The 23156-nt window shown below is 37.4% G+C and overlaps 1 protein-coding gene across 2 annotated transcripts in view; it reads left to right on the top strand.

The window, feature by feature from the left end:
• The window catches only part of LIN28B (lin-28 homolog B (C. elegans)), a 143931-nt gene extending 126642 nt beyond the window's left edge, over positions 1–17289 (top strand). The window contains exon 4 of one of the 2 annotated variants that reach the window (XM_011996087.1): positions 12352–17289. In XM_011996087.1, coding sequence (XP_011851477.1) covers positions 12352–12715 — 364 coding nt within the window. In that variant the 3' untranslated portion in view covers positions 12716–17289. The remainder of the gene's footprint in view (positions 1–12351) is intronic. The other variant, XM_011996086.1, reaches the window with a different exon arrangement.
• Positions 17290–23156: the final 5867 nt, after the last annotated feature.

The raw sequence follows: 23156 nt of genomic DNA, 5'->3' as shown, positions 1-23156 counted from the left end.
TCTATACGTCTTTCTTTCCTTTGGAATTTCTCATGTTCTCTGTTCCTTCTGTGTTTTAATGGAGAAGTGTATGTGATAAAATGTGTGCTAGTCACTATTTTGTAGTCCTTATTTTGTATACCTAAGGTATTTTTAATATGGTATTAAAATTCTTGTATATATTGTTCGGACATTTACATCTGCTTCTCTAGATAACAAATTATTGCCTCACTTATCAGGTAACCATGATGAAATTCTTCTTTTAAAATTTCTTGTGCTCTGGTCAAATGGCCTAATAGTAAAGACATTTTATATATATATATGAATAAAATAATATTCATATATATATGAATAAAAGGCTCAACATATATATACACACACATACACACACACGAAAGATACAACTTTAGAATGACTTACAAAATAATGTTATATTAATAGATAAAAAGAATGCTGGCTACAGAACCAAAGCCTAAAAGAAATCATGCAATGAGAAGAAAAAACGTTTATAAGAGTTGACACAAAGCTCTAGTGGAATTGTATTTCTTCAGGCTGAGCTGATGCTTATTTACAGCAGATGTCACACCTCTGACACTGTGAATTTGAAATAGTCTGGTGAAAAAAGCAAGCAGCCCTGGTGGTTTAAGTTTTCGGCAAGGCTGCTATAATAAATGAACAGACATTTCCAGACTGCATATTATAATCTGATTCTTCCATCTAAGCAAGCAGCTAATTTTAACCATTTCAAGATAAGTTAAACATTGAACGTCTTCCCTTCCTTTCATAATTGATAGTAGTACTAACCTTTTAAAACACTTTAACTTAAAGGTCAGTAAGACCAAATAGAGTCGATAAACTGACCTTGCTTCCAACAAGGATGAATGTAAACCTGCAGTTAGGATAGTTACAACACTACAACAGCAAAAATGCATGTGGCTTTTATTGATTTGTGTATATGTGTGTGTGTTACTCCTGAACTGGACACTCCTTCTTAGTTATCTTGGGTTCTGAAAGCAGCACTGGCCGAGTGCCCACTGCGTATGAGATTGGGTCCTATTTCGTAACAAACTGCTTTTACTCCCAGGAAATTGGAAAGCATGAAGTTATCTGTGTTTGAGTACATCTTTCTCTCTCTCTCTCTCTTTTTTCTAAACTTTTCCATTAGCCAGAACAGATTATCTGTCTGAGATGTTGTTTGTCATGTAAGAGAGAGATAACATTTCTATTTGAAATAAAGTTTTAACTTATGACCTAGAATTCATTATTATGCTCCTTCTCAAGTTATAGTGCAAAGTAGAAAACTTTCAACAAATGAATATTGTTTCATTGATTTGACACAGAATCTACCAAGTACTTTTAAACATAATGGAATGATATATAAAAATGTCTGGTTTATAACTATGCCTGATTGAAGTGCCCTTATATGAAAAATGCTGCCCTTTGCCCCCATGCCTCCAGTGATTTCTCTCCCCTTCCATGTCTTGTTTGCTTTTAAAACTGCTACATGTTTCATCCCCATTTCTCAGTGACCTGCACCACCACTCATTACATACCCATTCCCCACATTTTTCATCTTATCTTCATGTTTTTATAAGATGATGAAAGGTTTGTGAATAGAGCTCTTACTGTATTTTAGGTGGTTTTCAGTATACTTCGGTGCATTTTCACTGATGTTATGAGATAGTTGATGGCATTAATCAGAGAAAGTGTCCAAAAGCTAATAAACCTAAGGCAATCCAAAAACCAGTCAGGAGAAGATATTAAATGAGATAAAATGTGTAAATCTTAACCATCCAGCTAACTATTCACATACCTTTCATTGGCATCTAATACAAAGTTGTGCACACAGTAGATATTCTTCAGTTTTTTTTTTGTCCATTTGGTTTTCATTTGATTCTATGAAAATGATTAAATGAATGTTATAAGCAGTTGAATCCACTAGCAGACAATGTATCTAGTTAATTTCTCATCATATAATCAGGTGATAAAAGAGGTTAGAACACTAGTTGATAAATTTTTTAAAAAATTAGTTTAGTTGATCTGCAATCTGAGCTTTAGGGGAGACATAGAATATTCATTTCTACTGCCAGCAGTTCAGAGTTTGAATTTACTTTGGTTCCATGTCACCACAGGCTGATCCCTGCTTGTTACGCTGAATAGTACTAGACAATACAGAGCCATCCAAACACACATGATTTGTTATGCAACAGAAAGAACCAAATGGCAATTATACTAACTGAATTTTGCTTTTTGTTTAATAATATTGAGCACCTACCCATAGGGTGGTCTGATTAAACAGGTTTAAATACTATCTTTTATGGACTTCCTTTTCTTTGGGTATAGAAAACAGAGTGAGCAGTAGTTATCTTATTAATGGCATTCTTTTAAGCACAATGTAGTTTAGACATTAGATAGGGTTTTAAGAAATTACATACCTAATCATTTTTATAAAAAACAGAGATCTTGTTATTATATTTATACTGACAAGAAAGTAATTTTCTATTTAAATGCCAACAGAGGCCGAACGCAGTGGCTCACACCTGTAATCCCAGCACTTTGGGAGGCCGAGGCAGGCAGATCACTTGAGGCCAGGAGTTTGAGACCAGCCTGGCCAACATAGTGAAACCCTGACTCTACTAAAAATACAAAAAAATCAGCTGGGTGTGGTGGTGCACACCTGTAATCCCAGCTACCCAGGAGGCTGAGGCATGAGAATCATTTGAACCTGGGAGGTGGAGGTTGCAGTGAGCCAAGATCATGCCACTGCACTCCAGCCTGGGCAACAGAGTGAGACCCTATCTCAAAAAACAAAACAAACAAACAAAAAATCAGAATTTGGCCATGAGGAGAAATGTTTGCAAGAGCATGTCCGTACTAAACAAATTTATATGCTGGTCAAAATTATTTTAGACGTAGGCAATAGAAGATGGAGAATTAAAAGAGTTATTATGGGAAATTAGTAATTGTTAATTGGTAATGATGGTGAAATTTAGGGAAAGTAGCTATTGATTAAGGAGCTGTAAATTGGCTAGGTGCAGTGGCTCGTGCCTCTAATCCCAGCACTTTGGAGAACCAAGGTGGGAGGATTACTTGGGCCCAGGAGTTCAAGACCAGACTGGGTAACAAAGTGACAGCCCGTCTCTACAAAAAGAATTTAAAAAAAAAATTAGCCAAGCATGTTGGCACGCACCTGTAGTCCCAGCTGCTGAGGGATGCTGAGCCCTGATTGTGGCACTGCAGTCCAGCCTGGGTAACAGAGCAAGACCCTGTCTCAAAAAAAAAAAAAAAAAAAGAAAAAGCTGTAAGTTATCCATTTTGATGACACGAGTATACATCGAACCTGTTCTTGATTGATAAATTATAAATTGAACAGAGAAACTATATCTGAAGTTAAACTCAGTGGGTTTTTGCAGTGTGTACCTTCCAGGGATCAGTGATGGTAAAAGGTTGAGGAGCTTTTCTGCCATCACAACCAGAAATTTCAATTTTCAATTCCATTCTCAATAAGGAAATAGGAGATATATACACACACTTCTTCCCTCCCTCACTTACTCCCTTCTTTCCTTCTCTTTCCCTTCCTCCTTCCCTCCTTCCATTCCTCCCCTCTTTTCCTTTCTGAGGCATGAGTGAGTAACCTGTTGAAAATTGTTTTGAGAGATGTATTCTCTTTTGAACCACATTCCTTGCAGTGGGAAATGTAGTGGTAAGATTGTCAGTGCAACACTTGTGTTTGTTAATAGCTGTAGTTCTCAAGTAGCTGCACATCACCGTCTCCTGGGAAACTTAAAAAGTAGTTATGCTTAGGGCATCATCCTCAACGATTCTGATTTAATTTGTCTAGAGTAGGACCCAGGCATTAGTATTTTTTGAAAGCTTCCAAAATGATTTTGAGTCACTGGTAAACAGACTCACTGTCAGATGACTAGCAATAATAATGAAGGTCAATTACAAAATGGCAATGGAGTTTTATAATTATAATTGCTCTTTTTCTTTTTTAATTACATAAGTAATATAAGTTCTTTCTTGTTATTTAAAAAAGAAATTATACAAAAATTTACAGAGAAAAAGTGAAATGCCAGCAAGGCATGGTGGCTAATGCCTGTAATCCTAGCACATTGGGAGGCCAAAATGGGAGGGACTGCTTGAGCCCAGGAGTTAAGACACCAGCTTGGGCAACATGACAAAACTCTATCTCTACCAATAAAACCACACACAGACACACACACACACACACACACACACACAGGTGATGTACACCTGTAGTCTCAGCTGCTAGGGAGTCTGAGGTAGAGGATGATGGCGTCTGGGAGGTCCGGGCTGCAGTGAGCCGTTATCACACCGGTGCATTCCAGCCTGGGCAACAGCTAGACCTTGTCTCAAAAAAAAAATGAAATGCCCTTTCACTGTACTATTTTCCCTGGATGTAGCCACTCTTTGTCAGTTCACTGTCTTCCCTCCCAATGGTTTTTTCATTCATTCATTCATTCATTCATTCATTCATTTGATGGAGTCTTGCCTTGTCACCCAGGCTGGAGTGCAGTGGTGTAATCTCGGCTCACTGCAACCTCCGCCTCCTGGGTTTAAGTGATTCTCCTGCCTCAGCTTCCCGAGTAGCTGGAATTATAGGCATGCACTACCATGCCTGGCTAAGTTTTGTGTTGTGAGTAGAGATGGAGTTTCACTGTGTTGGCCAGACTGGTCTCAATCTCCTGACCTTGTGATCAGGAATGCCCGCCTAGGCCTTCCAGAGTGCTGAGATTACAGGCATGAGCCACTGCACCTGGCCGGTTTTTACATGCGTTTGAAAATGCACACAATTACTTATAATCATGTCTAATGTCTTTGAAACAAATGTGATCATACTGTATTTACGTATTATGCCATGGTTCGCTTTTTTAACTTAACAGTTTGTCTTTGAGATCTTTCCATGTCAATACATACAAATTTACCTCAATTTTTAAAAAATTATTTCATTATTCTACTATCTGCAAATGTTTTTTGGTATATGTGGCTTTGTTTTTTATTTTAACAAGTTTATAGCTTAATAATAACAATTGGTTATTGTTAGCATTGTTGTTATAATTTAATTTTTCTAACTTTTTACCAGTATGGACAATGCTCTTATTAATATCTTAGTACCTGAATCATTGTGTTTATCAGTGAATATTCCTGTAGAGCAAATTCCTGGAGTGAGAGTTACTAGGTCAGATAGTATATGTATTAATATTTTCAAATATGCTGTCAAATTGTCCTCCAAGGGAGGCAGTCTCAATTTACATTCACTCCAACCAATAGAATCTGATTGCAATATTTCAGAGCCTAAGTAAATCATTCATACTGCAGTATGATTTAATGGGCTAACTAAAATTTCCATCTTCTCTCTTTTGACTGGAATTTTATTGAGTCAGTTTGATAGCACTGATCATATAGCATGTCAGCTTGAAATTCCAATTTACAATCTTAAACATATGATTAAAGAGAATAGAAAAAGTATTCACACATTTTTTAGACCAAGTTTTTCAACATGTAAAGTGTAGGAGAGATGAAAAGAAAATCCAGCCTTGGCAGTGAAAAAAATCTGGACTGGACTACTCCCAGTCTTTTGTTTTATAGATGGGATGCTCAAAGAAAGACGCTGACCTCCTCAGTAACAAAGTCTCAAGAAAAATCTACAATTCTGTGTGTGTGTGGTGTGTGTATTAGTATTTTAAATTCCAGATCCTAGATATTTTAGACTTGCATATAATAAAATTACATCAATATTCTTGGGTATAACATTTTTATATAATCAAAATGGAAGTGAAATTTAATTGTTTTCAATTAAAATTCCCTTCTAGGTAATCCCTAAATTTCTTCATCCATACAATTTAGATATTGTAGTTCCCAATTCATAAAGTTTGGGGGAGGATTAAATTATATAACACATTAAAAACCTTTAGCACAGTGTCTGGAATTTAGTAAGCTCTCAGTGAATTGAACCTGTTTATTATTTCTGTTATTGCCATTTTAGTTACCTTAAAAGTATGTTAAAGTATGTTTATATAGAATATTTTGTTTTTAGCATGAATTAAGGTAAAAGAGGGGCATGATGCTGGCTTCTATATTCCTGAAGATCCAAATGAAAACTTTTCTGATGTTAAATGTGATCCAAATGAAAACTTTTCTGATGTTAAATGTGTATTTATTATCTAGGAAACGTTTTTTTCTTTTTTTGAGACGGAGTCTCGCTCTGTCGCCCGGGCTGGAGTGCAGTGGCTGGATCTCAGCTCACTGCAAGCTCCACCTCCCAGGTTTACACCATTCTCCTGCCTCAGCCTCCCGTGTAGCTGGGACTACAGGCGCCCGCCACCTCGCCCAGCTAGTTTTTTGTATTTTTTTAATAGAGACGGGGTTTCACCGTGTTAGCCAAGATGGTCTCGATCTCCTGACCTCGTGATCTGCCTGTCTCGGCCTCCCAAAGTGCTGGGATTACAGGCTTGAGCCACCGTGCCCGGCCTCTAGGAAACTTTTAAAAGAACATAAATCATCATTATCACCAACTATTTTTGAAAACTCAGTATTTTACCACTGTACTTAGAATATATAAAAATTTAACTATGGAAAACATACTTAAATAAAAATTAACTTTACTAAAATTGTTATTGTTTAACTGGCTTACAGTCTTATGAATTTGGTTATGAGAAGAATGAAATAAAAGAAACTAATTCATTAACACATAGGTTGATGGAGGTCAGAAGACATGTACACTATTAAAGAGACTTACTAGTTCTGTGACTCATCACACTTTCCTGACTTCTCTCTTGGTACTTTGGGGCGGGTCCTGTGGAGCTACCCAAATGTTTATTTAGATTGTGTAGAACCAGTCAGAAGAAAATGGGGCCTTCTTCTGGAAGACTGGTTCCAGGATCTGCCCCTCTTACCTTCAGGAGGTACAGGGTAGGCAGATTGCTTCCATCATATGCTCTGGATCCTTTGCTTGTCCACTCTGTGCGGTTCTCTAATAACCTTTCTGCCCACCCACCTCCCCACCACCAGCTGGCTGCAATCCGTCACTTCCATGTGTTCAGTTGATTGGCACACAATTTTAATTAAATAACAAGTATTAAAACATATTAGAATAAAAAAGAATAGAGCTGAGGAATGTTATTAGTATCATTTCTGGATTTTAGTTGAACTGTACCAACGTTTAAAATGATCTCTTCAAAGAATTATTTTTCTTCCAATTTAGTTCCTGAAATTTTTTTCAATCCGTGACTTTTCTTTAGCTCCTCTGCCTCCCGTTTGGAAACTTTATTAATCCTTTTTTAGTCTGTTTCTCCCAAGAATTTTTACATAATTCCTTTTCTATGTTCGTACCTTCTTCCTGCCCAAAGCTCGCACTTCTTTCACTACTCTTTTCTCTGTCCCTGATACTGCTTTACATACTATCTTTCAACAATTCCTTCCCCTTCAGAAGCTTACAGATCACTGTCAAAATTATCCTTAATGCCCCCATCAGACCCTCAGAATGTGGATTTGAGTTTACATATAAATTCTTATTAAGTTAAAATGTTCAAGTACTGAGAAGAACCCTAAGATAGATTTTTTCCATTATACTTTTAGGCAAGCAAATCTGGATCTTCCTCTGTGGTATCGCCCCTCTTCCCAATTTTTTAAATCACTCTGTGGATCAAGGGGGAATATATAACTGATGAATATTTTCATTTACACCATTGGAATATTATTTAAAAATTAATGTCTATCTTTTAACCTAGTGATTGTCAGCTGTGCTCAGCTCCATTATTGCTGATATCATTTGAAAATATAATCTGCTTACTCAGTTGTTTGGATCAAAAAATGCAAACTTTTTAATGGTCATAGCAGATCTGAATTCTGATTTCTGAATCAGAGTTTTCATTTTTTGATGAAATCCTCAGAAATTTGGGTATATTTTGATTAACTTATTAACTAATGTAGGTGTTTGGACTTGGCTTTTAAAAACTCATGTAATTATTTCAGAATAGAATTAAATAGTTCTAAAGGTCTAAACAATTTGTTTTTATTTATTTGGCCATCATAAGTGCCTCTATTCTATCTATTGTTGCCATTCTTTTATTTAAAATCTTTTCTTTTTTGTGAGATGGAGTCTTTCTATGTTGTGCAGGCTGGAGTGCAGTGGTACGATCTCAGCTCACTGCAAACTCCACCTCCCGGGTTCACGCCATTCTGCTGCCTCAGCCTCCTGAGTAGCTGGGACTACAGGCGTCTGCCACCACGCCCGGCTAATTTTTTGTTATTTTTAGTAGAGACAGGGTTTCACCATGTTAGCCAGGATAGTCTCGATCTCCTGACCTCGTGATCTGCCCGCTTTGGCCTCTCAAAGTGCTGTGATTACAGACGTGAGCCACCGCACCCGGTCTTAAAATCTTAAATTTTAAATCTTATTTTGATAGTGTCTCAAAAAAGTTGGCTTTGATTTGATTATTATTTATCTTCTATCTTTAAATGTTCCTTAAATAAGAAATAATACTTGTAGAATGTGCTAGCTCATTAGAATAACAGTATTTATAAAATGATTTTATGAAGAACTTGATAACGTTCTAAGATTAAACTGAACATTTTTGTTTATTTTATCTTTGTTTGTTTGTTAAAAGAGTCTAGCCCTGTTGCCCAGGCTGGAGTGCAGTGGAGCAATCTTGGCTCACTGCAACCTCTGCCTCCCTGGTTCAAGCAATTCTCCTGCCTCAGCCTCCTGAGTAGCTGGAACTACAGGTGTGCCCCGCCACGCCTGGCTAATTTTTTGTATTTTTAGTAGAGATGGGGTTTTGCCATGTTGACCAGGCTGGTCTCAAACTCCTGACCTTAAGTGATCTGCCCGCCTCAGCCTCCCAAAAGTGCTGGGATTACAGGTGTGAGCCACTGCGCCTGGCCTATTTTATCTTTACTTGTAATGCATGAGAAAATACCCTATGTGCCACTGGTTCAGCATTTAATAAAGTACTTAACGTGAATAATTTTATTTTTTATGTTGGACTATGGAAATATATAATAAAGTATGAGTATAATTTTCTTTGTATGGTCTTTTGCTTGTGTGAGACTATGTCCTTATATTTCTTAAGCATGTAGCTGAACATGGACACACATGCTATTTTTATGCTCACATCACAATGTAAAATTCATTCAGACTACAAAGGCAAACTGATGTGGAAAAGTATGGAGGGTGAACAAAGGGGACTAAAATCATGTATAGCTTGTATGGAAATCACGTATAGCTTGTATGGAGTGTATAGTTGTGGTATGATTTGTGAGCTGCAACGTAGCTGAACATTTCTATTTTGGTGTCAGTCCCTTGGGAAGGAAGGGGTTTCATAATGGAGAGTGATCTCTACTCTTAGGAAGAGTGATTGACACGGAATGATTAAATAGAAGAGAATATAAATACCACTCCTCCCCTTTTAAGGCTAAGCACATAGACACTAAATGCAAATCTTTTCAGTGTGGAAGACAGTCTGGCCTAATGATAGCACATATCAGAAAAGCCAAGGGGGTGAATTAACTATGCAGATCAAAATGTAAGGAAACCAAAATTATATAGCATCCTTAAAAATAACTTTTATAGCCCATATCTAATGGTGAATGCACAGATAGAGGGTAATTGAAGATCGCAGTTGTGAAAGCAGAGTACTGACATCAGGCTCCTGGTCAGTGAGCAGGCAGAATGGCTCCCTGAATTGGATAGCGCAGTGCCCACCATGGTGACTGATAAAACCGATGTGTTCGCTGGAGAGCCAGCCTATTACTGAAGCCTTTAACCTCTTTTTTCTCTCTTTGAAAATGAGCTCCTGAGTGGAAGGTATTCTCAAGGAAGTGAATTTAATTCAAAAGAAGATTCTTTATAGATGGGCAAATTTAATTTAAGAATTCACTTCTCTATTGTAGAGGAGAACTGTGTGGGAAAATATATTATTATAAGTAATGTGGTTATATCTTTCAAATATGTCATTTTTGAGTGTTGTTATTTTGAAAACCTGAATTTTAAGCATTAGCGAGTAATCTTGATTATTTAATCTTACACTCTCATAGAACATATGGCTGAAACTATTAAATCTGCTATATTATATTAAGATATGTAATTGTACAATGAATAATTTAACTACAACATGTGATTTCTTGTTTTTTTTTTCCCCTTTTTGAAAATATGATTCAGTCTCTCCTAAGATAAATACTTGTTAATTGTTGCAAAGAATAAAAGCCCATCTTATAAATTCATTATTCTAAATTACATAAGGTAACATTGCTAACTGGAGAAGCAGGCAATAGTTACCCTAAGTTTTGCCAATTAAAAAATTCACCGTTTAATTTATCCCAGAAGATAAAATACTAAATATTCTATATATACTGCTTAGTAGGTTGTTAGTACATTAGTAGTTTGTCTTTTAAATATAAGGTAGTATAAATTATTGTTTGATGTTCTCACACACATACAAATATAAGTCATCATAATTCATTTTTTGTTGTCAGTCTGGACTTAAACCAATTTCCTCAGTTAACCCTTTTATTTTTTGTTTGTTTGTTTTTTGTTTTTCTTTTTTTTTATTTGGAGATGGAGTCTCACTCTGTCACCAGGCTGGAGTGCAGTGGCACAATCTCGGCTCACTGCAACCTCCGCCTCCCAGGTTCAAGCAATTCTCCTGCCTCAGCCTCCCAAGTAGCTTGGGACTACAAGCGTGCGCCACCACGCCCACTAATTTTTGTATTTTTAGTAGAGTCAGGGTTTCACCATGTTGGCCAGAATGGTCTGGATCTCCTGACCTCGTAATCTGCCTCCCAATCTCGGTCTCCCAAAGTGCTGGGATTACAAGCGTGACCCACCGCCGCCCAGCCAGTTAACACATTTTATTATTTTTTAAAAACGTTATAACTTGTCCGGGTGCGGTGGCTCACACCTGTAATCCCAGCACTTTGGGAGGTAGAGGCAGGTGGATCACTTGAGGTCAGGAGTTCGAGACCAGCCTGGCTAAACATGGTGAAACCCTGTCTCTACCAAAAATACAAAAACTAGCCGGGCATGGTGGCACATGCCTGCAATCCTAGCTACTCCTGAGGCTGAGGCAGGAGAGTCACCCAAACCCAGGAGGCGGATGTTGCAGTGAACCAAGATCACTACACTCCAGCCTGGGCAACAGAATGAGATTGTATCTCAAAAAAAAAAAAAAAAATTATAACCTGTTGTTCTTTGTGCTTCATAAATGAAATTTATGGAGTCATAAATGTATTTGGAAAATAAAATAGCTCTTAAAATATTTCATTTGGAGACAAGTCATTAAACAAATTCTATGTTTAACAATCAGATTTAAAACCTTTAGTAAATATAAATTTTTCTTAGTTTCTTCCACTTATGGTCTTTTGTTATTTTTAATATAAAATTTTAGAAGGAAATCTGATTGAAATTGAACAAATATACCTCTGAATAAATTTTCTTGCTTAGCTTTTCCTTGCCAAACTAAAAGCTGAACTTTCAGACATCTAATACAAAGCCATGTCTTCAATGTGCATTCACATATTATGGATGAATTTCCATTTATTTTAACTTAAAAGAGATCACCCTGAAAGAAAGCTAATTTCTTACAAAAGGAAAAGAAAGTAAACTTTTCTCATCATTGAACTAGCATGAACTTTTATTAATTCAATCTAAGTATTTAGAAACTTTCTTTTTTTAACACTGTTCTGATTCAGACATTTACTCTATTGCTCTAAAATTGCTTGGTAATTTGCCAGATATCATCCTGACTTTCTGACTAAACTCTGACTTTCTTATATATCAAATTTCACTGCACTACTTAATTTTATACAAAGGAAAACTTTTTTTTTCCAGTTTAGCTGGTTTCTGCAGTCAAAATAATTAACATTCAAAGAAGTGTTAAACTCTTAAAATTTAATTTGGTCTAAAATTTTCCCAATTTCTGAGTGAATTGCCACTTTGTATCATGCCAACAGCTGTATTTCTACACTCTTGTTTTTAAAACTGGCTGGTTGTTTTTTGTTGAATATTCGCTGCCCTCTAGTGGGCTAAATGGTTCTTTTAAAATGACCAGATAGTGTCAAATTTAAAGGAATCATTTCTATATGGAAGTGATTAAATATTCTTTCATGTTTTAATACTCTTGTTTTTCACTGTGTTTAGTTATGTCTCACACAACTAAGTTTTTAACCTCACGAGAACATTTTGGAGATAGTCTTTGAACCAACAGTGTAAACAATGATAAATACTTTTAAGAAGGCACATTAAAATAAGCTTGTCTCATTGATAGTTTGTGTGTCTTCACATTTTAAAATGTGTTTTTGGATACATGCTGCCTACTTCTAAGATGTTTTCCTCTTTTTGCCTTGCAGATGCTACAACTGTGGTGGCCTTGATCATCATGCTAAGGAATGTAGTCTACCTCCTCAGCCAAAGAAGTGCCATTACTGTCAGAGCATCATGCACATGGTGGCAAACTGCCCACATAAAAATGTTGCACAGCCACCCGTGAGTTCTCAGGGAAGACAGGAAGCAGAATCCCAGCCATGCACTTCAACTCTCCCTCGAGAAGTGGGAGGCGGGCATGGCTGTACATCACCACCTCAGGAGGCTAGGGCAGAGATCTCAGAACGGTCAGGCAGGTCACCTCAAGAAGCTTCCTCCACAAAGTCATCTACAGCACCAGAAGAGCAAAGCAAAAAGGGGCCTTCAGTTCAAAAAAGGAAAAAGACATAACAGGTCTTCTTCATATGTTCTTTCCTTTTACCCTGTTGCAAAGTCTACCTCATGCAAGTATAGGGGAACAGTATTTCACAAGCAGTAGCTGACCTGGGATTTTAACTACTATTGGGGAACTGTGAATTTTTTAAACAGACAAATCACTCTAAGCAAATTACATTTGAGCAGGGTGTCATGTTTTATGTTAATTCAGAGAGTAAGATACTATGTCTGTCAATATGTGCATGTGTGAGAGGGAGAGAGCCTGAGTCTGTGTGTGTACATGAGAATTTTATATAGAAATGTACACATATATATAAAGAGCCTTTGTCTTTATATATTTGTGTATAGATCAAAGCACACACCCTCCCTCATGTAATTGGATATTTCCAAGAATTGAAAACCCATGTGAAGCATTATAGATAGTTTTAAATTTAACCTACTGGAGTTTTCTTGAAATACCACTTCTTTTATATTATATAAAAATAAAAACATGACTGTTACTTTTTGTGTGAACCAAAGGATACTTCAGATCTCAGAGCTGCCAACTATGGGGTACTATAGGTTTTTAAGACATCCAGTTCTCCCGAATTTGGGATTGCCTCTTTTTCTTGAAATTTCTGGAGTGGTATTTTTCCCCCCTCTTTGAAGGCAGTACCTTAACTTCGTATGCCTCTGACTGCCATAAGCTTTTTTGATTCTGGGATACATAACTCCACAAAAGACAATGAATGTGTAATTTGTGCCGATATTTCACTGTTTTAAATTCTATGTTTGATTGTAAAATTAGATGCCTATGAAGAGAAATGAAGGGGAGGATCATCTTAGTGACTTGTTTTCAGTAGTATTTTAATACCAGCTTCTTGTAACCTTTTCCATGTTGTGAGGGTTGTAAGGGATTGTGTGGCAACAGCAGCTTCCCTTGGCTAAGTCAATCTTCTACCCATTGCTTAGAGCAGGTAGCCCTCCTTATTTACTGCTGAAGACCTTAGAGAACTCCAATTGTTTGACGTATATTTTTGGTGGCTGTTTTTTTTTGTTCCTCCTGGAGAGTTATCTAACTTGTTTCTAAAACAAACAAGCAGCACAGAAATGAATGAAATACCAGGGTTGAGAATTAAAATTAAATGGATGTTCACAATTGCCCAATATATATGACCTGTGAATGATATGAAAAAAGGCAGTGTTCAGTGGCAGTTAACAAGAGTGACAAGCCTGGGGCAGAGGTACCAAACCTCTCCCACCAGAGAGCTGGAAGTATTTTATACAGTAACTTTGAACCTATGGAAGTTACCTCCAATGCTTATTCTGAAGTAACCTATATGGTGGATGCAGGATGAACATTCAGTGCTAGGGAGAATCTTCTCAGGTTGGTTCTCAGAGTGATAAACTGGCTAGGGACCAGTTATAGTATTGGTCCCATTAGGTTTCGGTCATGGAAAAAAAATTATTTTGGGGTCATCCTGGTTCTAGATGTTATGGGCAAATTTCTGAAACATCTGCAAGAAGGTACCAGTTAATTATAGTGCTTAATATTGGGAATAATATTAAGCATTATAATTATAATGTATGGGCCTGTTGGTGTAAGCTCAGATAATTAAATAAAAATAGCATGACTCAAATGAGACATATTCTGCTGAACAGTTTCTACTTCCTCTCCCTCCTGTCCTGTCATGGGAGACGTATATAGTTACTGCTGTTTCAGCAAGCCACCATAAGAAGAAAAATGCCTCAGGTTGGGTTGCCAGTCCTTTACAACTCAGCTTGAATTTCACAACAGTGATTGTGAGAATCTGCGTGGTATACACTGAAATATCGGTGTGCTGTGATGCAAAGCTTACCTTTGACGATATTGAATGTGATATAGCTGTAGAGAAGTACTTCCTTGCCTTATGTGAGGATTTCAAGCTTATTTAAATTATGTAGACAAATCAAAGTGGCATTGCTTAATTTTTAGCAGGCATAATAAGCAAGTTAACAATAAAATGCAAAACATGATAAGCATTGCTCAATTTTTAGCAGGTATAATAAGCAGGTTAACAGTAAAAATGCAAAACATGATAGATAAGTCACTTTGAAAATTCAAACCAAAGTTCCTTCACCTTATGGAAATAGGAAATTATGGACTTGAAAATTGGACATTTCCTGTTTACAAAAAGAAATTTAGAGCTAAAATCATGGTAAAAAAAATAGAAACACTTGAGAACTATGGTCTTTATGGGTGCAATTTGAAATCCTTTTCATCATCTTACCAGACTGAACTAAGAGCACATACCAAACCTATCTTATGGTTGAAAGTTGGGGTTTATTTTTTATATGAGAATATTATCACTATTACATAACATACTCAGGACAAAGAACTTTGCTCAGGGAACATACCATATAATATTTTTGGTGTTTCTTTACAGACTAGTCTACAGTCCTGCTTACTCAAAACAAACCAAATAACTTATACCTTTATATAAGTATTATGTACTGATGATAGTAACTACCTCTGAGTTTGACATAGATCAAAATTTTTGAATATCAGATATCAGTTATCCTATTTTTATTTCATGTGAAAACTCCTCTAAAGCAGATTCCCTCAACTCCGTGCATATGTGAATATCACTGATGTGAACACATTGTTCATTTACATAGGTAAAATATTCTGTTTACAGCAAAAGGCTACCTCATAGTTGATGCATAGCACACCTGTATGTATGCTGTTCCAGCCTTACAGGTGGCTGATAATTCTCTGGTACAGAACCTGTTTATCTGTATTATAAATAGCAATCCACAACTGCATGTTTCTGACAAACACTTGTGAATAATGAAGCATCTCGTTTTAGTTAGCAAAGTCTCCAAACATCTCCTTAAAATAATCATGTATTTAGTTTAAAGAATTATGGGCACTGTTCAACTTAAGAACTTAAGCAAAACAGAACACGGAAGCAGTCTTAGAAGCATCTCTTTGCCCAGAGGCGGAGGTCGGAAGGGGTAGCAGGGAGAGGGGTTGGTTTATGCAGGTATTTGTGCTAGGCAAAGAGTTTAAAAGATGCCAATGTCCTTCATTTACTGTCTGTGCTGCCCTGAAGCCAAGCGTCTTGCAGCATTATAGCCCCAGGCACATAACTAACTAGCACTGGCTTGCCAAGGAATGAACATGCAATGCCATTACTAGCTATTGAGGGAAAAGGGTCTGTGTGAAGCATCACTTTGCGGGGATTACTAATGGTGGGGCAGCAGGTCTGTGAATTCAGTTATCTCTTGACCTCACCCTCATGTCAACACAAATGTAATTCCTAAACAAGATGCAATTCCTAAACAAGATGCATTGCCAGGCTCTTAGCCCTGTAAGCTAATCATTTGCTACATGGCAGACTATAATGAAAACATTTTTATACTTGGATTTCTAGTCTTCACTAGAAGACCTTGGATGTATTTTTGCAGTTGAAAGATTTAGAAAGATTTTTACCTGCTTATAACTTGGAAGTTTAGCATGCAATGTAAGAAAAAAGATCAAGAAATGTCATGTTATTAGCATCAGTCCACCTCCAATATTGCCAATATTATTTTTATTCTGGCTCAGTTTTATTTTGCACCAGGGCGGCCCCAAGTTACTGCTGGTTGTATTTAGTTTGTGAATAGGAGCCCATAAGTGTTAATAGACTTTGTAACATTCACTGTAAGATGAATTATACAGGACATGGGAAATCTCATTAAGTCTTAAAGTTAATTTAAATTAATTTATCTGTTTTCTCTAAGAAATGTTTATCATAAAATATATATGTGTATTTCCCCTTTGGTTATAAAATTTGGGAAAGTATGTACAAGTGCAGCTGCACTGACTTTAATTTTCTAGATGTCTTAATGAGATTTATTTGTTTTAGAGAAGAACATCTGTTAAAAGCATCAAACTCTGTCTTACATAGCTGTCAACAGCCTCTTTAAGATGTGGTGGTTGTATGATCTGTGTCATAATTGTTCAGTTAGAGTGAGAAGTTGACCTATGATTCATTTTTAAATTTTATATTTGGAACAAAGCTGCAAGTTATGGTAAAGTACTGTACTGTGAGAAAGTATTATGATATTTAATGCATCTGTGGCTTAACACTTGTGAGCGTTACCAGCTTGAAAATGATGGTGTTGACTACCTCTTGAATCACTTCCATCTATCAACCACTGGCACCTACCACCAAGCTGGCTTCAATTAGTATGCGTTGCTTTTTGGTATTAACAACTCTAACCATACTAGAGACCAAAGTGAACCCTGATTTTTATATGTCTTTAATAATGGTGTTTTATCTAGTGTTTTTAAATTATCCTGTGTAGTATTTAGATTACCTCATTGTCCATTTTGATTCATGCTGTTTACAAGTGAAAATAAAAACACTTGAACTGTATGTTTTTAAAAGATAAGGGGTAGATGTTTGGAATGCATTTCACTTGCGTGCAGTCATCTGGAGGGACTGAAGCACTGTTTGCCTTTCTGTACACTCTGGGTTTTATATTCTCATTTCATGCCTAATGTCGTATTCTGTCAATTATGGATATGCTGGGGTTTAAAAAAATTACTTGATTAAAAATAAAACATATAACGTTGGCATTTATGATGGGTTTTGGAGTTTTTTTATGATGTGTGTTCTTACTAAGTGAAAGGATAAAAGGCCATTTAGGCAGTGTTTTACATCAGTTGGAGCATAAGTTAAATGGTATTAACATATCCTCAGTGGTGAGTATTAACATGGAATTTACTCCAACAATACAGATGCTGAATAAATGTAGTCTAAGTGAAGGAAGAAGGAAAGGTGGAAGCTGCCATCACTCAGAATTGTCCAGCAGAGATTGTGCAAGCTTGTGAATGAATAAAGGCACATACTTCACATGGTCAGGAAGAGTGGTTTGAAGCAAAATATTCAAAGCCTATTGAAGAAATCATTTTAGAATTTTTCTACAGGTTTTTTTCTAATAAAGAATTTGAAAAGAAAAAGGCAAATTATATCAGTACCAAATATCTAAAATGCGAATGTAGATTTATCAAACCATGAATGCAGTATTGATGTACTATAACAAACCATTTGGTAAAACTACTGAGTTCTATAAATTGGCCAGTTCCACAATCAAACTTATTTTCCTCTCTACACCTGGATGATTTCTTCTTTTGATGATCTGTTATAACTCTTATTTTATTTTAAAATCTGGTAAAATCACATAACATAAAATTTACTGTCTTTACTTTTTTTTTTTTTTTTTTTAAAGATGAGGTCTCATTCTGTTGCCCAGGCTGGAGTGCAGTGGTGCAATCGTAGCTTACTGCAGGCTCAAATTCCTAGATTTGAGCGATCCTCCCACTTCAGCCTCTTGAGTAGCTGGACTACAGAGGCGCACCATGCCCAGCTAATTTTTTTTTTTTTTTTTTAGAGAGATGGAGTCTTGCTTTGCTGCCCAGGCTGGTCTTGAACTCCTGGCTTCAAGCAGTCCTCCCTCCTCAGCCTCCCAAAGGACTGGGATTACAAGTGAGCCACCATGCCTAGCCTTAACCATTTTTGATTGCTAAGTATATTCACATTCTTGTACAACCATGTATGATTCACTTGTCTTTGAATGTGAAGGGCTTTTTGTACTTTCGAGAATATGGAAAACCTTTAAACCTTAAAAATATACGTAATCCCATCATCTGAAAGTAACCAATAGCAGCTTTTATTAATTTATATTTAGTATATGGAAAAAATTTTTCTTTTTGTGAGACAGGGTCTTGCTTTGTCACCCAAGCTGGAGTGCAGCGGCACAACCACGGCTCACTGCAGCCTCAACCTCCCCAGGCTCAAGTGATTCTTCCAGCTCAGCCTCCCAAGTAGCTGGGACTATAGGCCTACACCACCACGTCTGGCTACTTTTTTGCATTTTTTGTAGAGATGGTAAAATCACAAAACAAAAATTTACTATCTTGTGGCCCAGGCTGGTCTTGAACTCCTGGGCTCAATTGATCCTTCTGCCTTGGCCTCCCAAAGTGCTGGAATTACAGGTATGAACCACCCCCACCCCCCCGGCCAATTTGTAAATTTTTTGTAGGGACAGTTTCCCTATGTTAGCCAGGCTAATCTTTAACTCTTGGCTTCAAGGATCCCACCTCAGCCTCACAAAGTGTTGGGATTACAGGCATGAGCCACCACACCTGACTGAAAAGCTTAAAAAAAAATTATATATAGAGAGATACATACATATGTGTGTATATAAAATATATATAGACTGTGTATATATACATATATAGACATATATATACACACACACATAATCCCATTGCCTAGAAATAACCATTGGCATTTTTAATTTTCTTTTGCTTATATATACACACACACACACACACACACACACGAGAGTGTGTTATTTTTGAGACATAGTCTCGCTCTGTCACCAGGCTGGAGACCAGTGGCACAATCTCGGCACACTGCAACCTCCACCTTCCAGGTTCAAGCGATTCTCCAGCTGGGACTGTAGGCGCGTGCCACTGCATCCGGCTGATTTTGTGTTTTTAGTAGAGAGAGGATTTCACCATGTTAGTCAGGCTGGGTCTCGAACTCCTGACCTCGGGTGATCCATCTGCTTTGGCCTCCAAAAGTGCTGGGATTACACGCGTGAAGCATCACGCCCTACCAGAGTTTATACATAGAAGAATTTGATCATTAAAACAAATAGTCCAATATGCTTACATAATTAATGTTGCTTTTTTTTTTTTTATCCGAATAAAGAAGAGCTGTAAGGCACATTCAGGATAACAGGAAGACCCAGCCAGAATCCCAGGCTGCCCTTCTCTGTACAGAGTACTACGTTTCCTGCCCCTGTCTGTGTCTCCTGTGTAAGCTTTTTGTAAGGGCCTTTGTATGAAGCTTTTGCTTGCTAGGCTACTAAATCAAAGCAGTGCTGTGTGATAGCCACCATTTTGTGATCGATTCTGCTCCTGATTGCCTGTTAGTTTTGTAAAATATTCCTCAAAAACTCTGTGGGGTTTCTTGTTTGCTTTGCTTTCTAGAAATAATTGAAAATTCTTAAAACTTTCACAGTTGCTCAAATGTAATTTCTGTCATCCTCAATTTAGAAATCAGTATGTTGCCCTTTCTCATCCTCTCTCCTCTCTCTCTCTCACACACACACACACACACACACACACACACACACAACACACTTTCTGAATTAGTTTGGACTGCCTGGGAAATGGTAAATTTTTCTGTGGCTGCATAGCAGGCATGTTTCTTAACACAATATAGGATAGTTTATTATATTTATAGTGTGTTTTGTTTCTAAAATTACTCAAAATTCCTGGAAGATGTGGGCTGTTTTCTGAAGGTCAAGGGCTTCCATTTCTAATTAATTTCTGAGCTGCTCAGCATCTGTAGCTATATACGCCTGCTCCAGTTTGTAAAAGTTATTTAAAACACAAACTCCAACCTTGGAGGTTTTGCTTACATCCCAAATCGTATGATTTGTTTTCTTTTGTCAAGAAGAAGGAAGAGGCCTGTTAAAGTAAGGACAATGCCCAAAGTCAAAGTCCAGGGAAAGAATATTTCACACTTAAGAATCAAACCACATTTCTGTGTGACTTGGTGCCAATAGACATACTGTTGACCTGTCCTTTCATACTGCTTTTCCACCTTCACTTCTAGAAGTGCAGCCTCTCCCCCACTGCCAGTATGTCAGATACTTCAAGTGTTATTTATCACTTTCTTCTTTCTTACTGTTTGTTTTTCTTTTCTTTTTCTTTATTTCTCTTTCTTTCTTCCTCTTTTTTCTTTCTTCTTTCTTTCTTCTTTCTTTTTCTTTCTTTCTTTTTTTTTTGATGCAGTCTCGCTCTCTTACCCAGGCTGGAGTGCAGTGGTACGATCTCAGCTCACTGCAACCTCTGCCTCCCGGTTCAAGCTATTCTTGTGTCTCAGCCTCCCAAGTAACTGGGATTCCAGGTGCGCACCACCGCTCTCAGCTAATGTTTTGTGTTTTTAGTAGAGACAGGGATTTGCCATGTTGCCCAGGCTGGTCTCGAACTCCTGGGCTCAGGCAATCCACCCACCTCAGCCTCCCAAAGTGCTAGGATTAGGGATGTGAGCCACTGTGCCTGGTCATTTATCACTCTCTCATTGAGATCATCAGGCCACATATTAAGCCCTTATAGTTATCAATCTCCACATCGGCTCTTAAGTTCTCTCATTTCTTCATGAATTAATTCTCCACAACTTTCATTAACTAGTTCAGATATTAGTTTCGCTAGTCCCATGTTACACTGCTTGTGCCCAAAAGCAATCAAACTCGTCCAAAAAAATCCATTTAAAACAATATTAATAAAAATCTAATTTCAATAATAATCAATTTCCTCACAGTAAAAATCTTGGAAAATGCAGGGGAGGGGCTGCCACGTGAGAAGCTCCTGCAGCGGTGTTCTGACGACATGCTCGGCCCACGCTCTGTTTCCTTAGGTGGCTTTTGTTTGCTGAGACTGCACAGCACTAAAGGGGAAACTTATTGCTGGGGAAAATGTAACATAAAACCAAACAGTGGGAAGGGACCTTGGACTGGCATCTGGTTCAGTAGTCTGTCTCCGTCTAGGATCATACCTGACCATCCTAGATGGTAATTTCCAAAATCTGCTAGAGAAGATTCCACGAGTTTCTTTAGAAGGGAACCAGTAAAAAACAACAACAAAAATAAGTAATAACAGACTATGCGCCAATGTCAGATTATATAAGAGATCCCATTTAGATGGATACTCAATTTTCCATGATGTGGTTATTACGCATTGCATGGCTGTACCAAAATATCTCATGCACCCTGTAAATATATACGCCTACTACATACCCACAGAAACTAAAAAATAATTTTAAAAGATACCATTTAAAGGGACCATATTGACAGCCTGCAGTGTTTCTTTTTAGTAAGACATTTCTTAATGGAACACTATCCCTACTAAAATTTTCTTCAAGGCTTATGTAAAAGATGTCCTAAATAACACAATCTAGAAAGCATGTCATAATGTACTCCAATGTGCAGTGGGCCTTTAGAAGTGTAAAAATTCCTTATGGTTAAGGTGAAAGTCTGACTTTTAAGAAACTGTAAAACTGGAATTTACTGATTCTGAAGAAAGATTGAACATGATGCACTTCAGTTGTTGCTTAACACCACCAGAGGGCACTCTTCACTTGCTCTCTGAAACAATTTTATTTTACATCCCCTCATAGCTATAATACTCATTTGAGTATCTGAATATCCATATGATTGATAAACTTACCTAGGAAATTTTCTGACTGAAAAAAAATGTGTAATTATAAGTAATGCCTTTTGAGCTCTTATGCAGAAGACGGGCTGTCAACACAGTTCACAATACTGAAGAGATAATCAGATACTGGTAACTCGTCTAGAAAAAAGTGTTTCTGAAAGTCTTCTTGTAATAAGAAACCACAGGACTGTAAACATTCAGTTACATTAAATAATCATACTGCATTATTATCCCATACATTTCTCCCCCACCTTTCAAGCTATGAGCAATATAAAGCTTCTCCCAAGCATGGTGGCTCACACCTGAAATCCCAGTGCTTTGGAGGCCAACCTGGAGGGATCACTTGAGGCCAGGAGTTCAAGACCAGCCTGATGAACATAGTGAGACCCTGTGATATGGTTTGGCTGTTCCCCACCCAAATCTCATCTTGAATTGTAGCTCTTATAATTCCCAGGTGTTGTGGGAGGGACCCCGTGGGAGATAATTGAATCGTGGAGCTGGGTCTTTCCCATGCTATTCTCGTGATAGTGAATAATTCTCACGAAAGCTAATCATTTCATAAAGGGGAGTTTCCATGCACGAGCTCCCTTCTCTTGTCTGCCACCATGTGAGACATGCCCTTCACCTTCCACCACGATCGTGAGGCCTCCCCAACCATGTGCAACTGTGAGTCCATTAAACCTCTCTCTTGTGTAAAATTGTCCAGTCTCAGGTATGTCTTTATCAACAGCATGAAAACGGACTAATACAGCCTGATTCTACAAAACCTTAGCTGGGCGTGGTAGTTTGTGTCAGTAATTCCAGCTGCTTGGAAGGCTGAGGCAGGAGGATTGCTTGAGACCAGGAGTTTGATGCTGTAGTGGCTATGATCACACCACTGCACTCCAGTCTGGGAGACAAAGTGAGACTGTCCAAAAAAAAGAAAAAGAAAGAAAGAAATGCAAGACTTCTTCACTGGGATTTTATTACTGAAAACTTTGATGTTCCTCTTCTCACTCAGACATCTTAATAGGGCTGTCCATACTTCCATTATTTGAGAAGAAACAGTATCTTGTCAAAATGCTGATATCACACCCAGGTATTCTAAGTATTGGATTTAAATGTGTGCCTCTAGAAACAAGGAAAAATTAGATACAAGTTCTGAAAGAATTTTCAGGTATAATTTAATGAAGAAATATGTCTTTTACCTTCGGCTTCCATTTATGTGTCACTGAT

Source organism: Mandrillus leucophaeus, unplaced genomic scaffold (assembly GCF_000951045.1).
Source record: "Mandrillus leucophaeus isolate KB7577 unplaced genomic scaffold, Mleu.le_1.0 Scaffold501, whole genome shotgun sequence".
In the NCBI taxonomy this organism is placed as follows: domain Eukaryota; kingdom Metazoa; phylum Chordata; class Mammalia; order Primates; family Cercopithecidae; genus Mandrillus; species Mandrillus leucophaeus.
Note: the sequence above shows the minus strand (reverse complement) of the source record. Positions and strands in the feature narration are given on the sequence as shown.